The sequence below is a fragment of the Nematolebias whitei genome, chromosome 14 (assembly GCF_014905685.2).
Source record: "Nematolebias whitei isolate Nwh7 chromosome 14, NemWhi1, whole genome shotgun sequence".
In the NCBI taxonomy this organism is placed as follows: Eukaryota; Metazoa; Chordata; class Actinopteri; order Cyprinodontiformes; family Rivulidae; genus Nematolebias; species Nematolebias whitei.
Window position 1 is genome coordinate 31994547 of NC_056511.1, and position 2259 is coordinate 31996805.

The 2259-nt window shown below is 43.3% G+C and overlaps 1 protein-coding gene across 1 annotated transcript in view; it reads left to right on the forward strand.

Annotated features, from left to right (window-relative positions):
• Positions 1-1661, forward strand: part of LOC119420274 (adenylosuccinate synthetase isozyme 2-like) — a 6591-nt gene extending 4930 nt beyond the window's left edge. Inside the window, exons 2-6 of the mRNA XM_037687662.1 lie at positions 325-451; positions 526-680; positions 1170-1294; positions 1396-1493; positions 1630-1661. Coding sequence (XP_037543590.1) covers positions 325-451; positions 526-680; positions 1170-1294; positions 1396-1493; positions 1630-1661 — 537 coding nt within the window. The remainder of the gene's footprint in view (positions 1-324; positions 452-525; positions 681-1169; positions 1295-1395; positions 1494-1629) is intronic.
• The last annotated feature ends 598 nt before the right edge of the window (positions 1662-2259 follow it).

Sequence of the window (2259 nt, forward strand, 5' to 3'; positions counted from 1 at the left end):
TTGTGTGTGTGTGTGTGTGTGTGTGTGTGTGTGTGTGTGTGTGTGTGTGTGTGTGTGTGTGTTTTGGAGGGGCGGGGGTGTGTGTGTTACAAGTGGAGCTTTGTAATTGGAAACGCAGTGCTATTAAAGACATTTAACCACCATAAATGTCAAAACAGCACACATGTAACCATCCGAGCCATTTTTGTAAATATTTACAACGTGTGTTTCTACTTGTATGTCTAAAGTGTGAGAAGCTGCTGAAATAGCTTGTAATTTAAACATAGAAGAAGAAAGTGAAAGCAGCAGAGAGTAAAAGTTTTGTCTGACTGTTCTGGTTTTTAGGACTACGCAGAGAGACTGCGCCCTATGGTGACAGATGGTGTGTACTTCATGCACAAAGCTCTTACTGGACCCAGTAAGAAAATCCTGGTGGAGGGGGCCAACGCTGCCCTCTTGGACATCGACTTCGGTGAGCAGTTAGACGCTGGCAGTGCAGAATGACAATAATCTGACAGCCAGAGATTAACGCGTGTGTTTGTTTAGGGACGTATCCTTTCGTGACGTCGTCCAACTGCACCGTCGGCGGCGTCTGCACTGGTCTCGGTGTTCCTCCCTCCTACGTGGGCCGTGTGTACGGTGTCGTCAAAGCCTATACGACCCGGGTGGGCGTTGGTGCCTTCCCAACAGAGCAGGACAACGTACGGTTTTATGAACTGCTTATTTTCCCAAAGTGGAGATGAATGTTTTGAAGATTGTTAAAGTTGTGGTGAAAATGTTCAGTTTACAAAGTGCCAGCAGCTTCGGATGTTTTAAACCAGACTTGTTACTGTTTAGACGTGTTTAAAACCAAATTGTCTTAACAGTTTGAGGTCGTCCTTCAGGTTGTTGCATTAATTTTGTTTCTGCAGCCAAACATCGACTCAGACGTCGATAAACCTTCTTATTGCAGCTGCTTCCTGCTGACATCGTCAGCTGCAGGTTGTCCAGACGCTGCTCTGTTCAGTTCTTTTAAAAACCCTAACAAACCACTGAGGTACTCGGCAAACGTGCATTTAATCCTGATTTAATTTGGAGTCTGTGTTATTGCCCAGCGTCAGAATAAAAACAGAAAGGCTCCATCAAGACAATCGTGCTGATCTGTTGAGCTTGTGTTTGCAGCTGATTTTGTTCCTCTCTTGTTGCTGCAGGAGGTCGGGGAGCTGTTACAGACCAGAGGAAGAGAGTTTGGTGTGACGACGGGTCGAAAGAGGCGGTGTGGTTGGCTGGACCTGATTTTGGTTCGATACGCCCACATGGTCAACGGCTTCTCCGCGTAAGGAACCGTTGAACTGTTTTCTCCACCCGACGCAGGAGCAGCTCAGCTCTTTGTTCACATTCGTCAGGGTTGGTCATTTCGACTTTTTGTTTTTGCAGAATTGCCCTGACGAAGCTGGATATTTTGGACACACTGCCTGAGATTAAAGTGGGCGTGGCCTACAAGGTAGACGGAAAACCTCTTCCAAGTTTCCCAGGTAGGACGTTCCTGCTGAGATCTATTATAGATCTGCAGAAGAATATAATAAGTCAAAATTCAGGGTCCTTGACAAGTCTGGTAAATCGATTTAGTATTTTTCCAGTCTGGATACAGAAAGTTTTGTGTGTGTTTAGATTTTCCCTCATCTCTAAAGATAAAAATCTGAATATTTAAGTAATTTTCACACTGGTTATAATAAAAAGATGGACATCGTCTTTACAAGTCAGCTTATGTTTAATCTTCTACAAGTTTAGGTTTAATTTGAGGTTTCTTGTAAGTTCTGACTTAGAACCCAGAGACACGTGCGCACTTGAACATCTCATGAAGAGATGCCAGTCAAGTGAATCCTGTTGTTTTAGACCCTAAACTCAGTGAGGAAAATAAGTATTTGAACACTCTGTGACTTTGCAAGTTCTCGCACTTAGAAATCATGGAGGGGTCTGAAATTTTCATCTTAGGTGCATGTCCACTGTGAGAGACATAAAAACAAATCCAGAAATCACAATGTATGATTTTTTAATAATTTATTTGTGTGCTACTGCTGTAAATAAGTATTTGAACACCTGTGAAAATCAATGTTAATATTTGGTACAGTAGTCTTTGTTTGCTGTTACAGAGGTCAAATGTTTCCTATAGTTTGTCACCAGGTGTGCACACACTGCAGCAGATTCTGGCCCATTCCTCCACACAGATCTTCTCTAGATCAGCCAGGTTTCTGGGCTGTTGCTGAGAAACACGAAGTTTGAGCTCCCTCCAAAGATTTT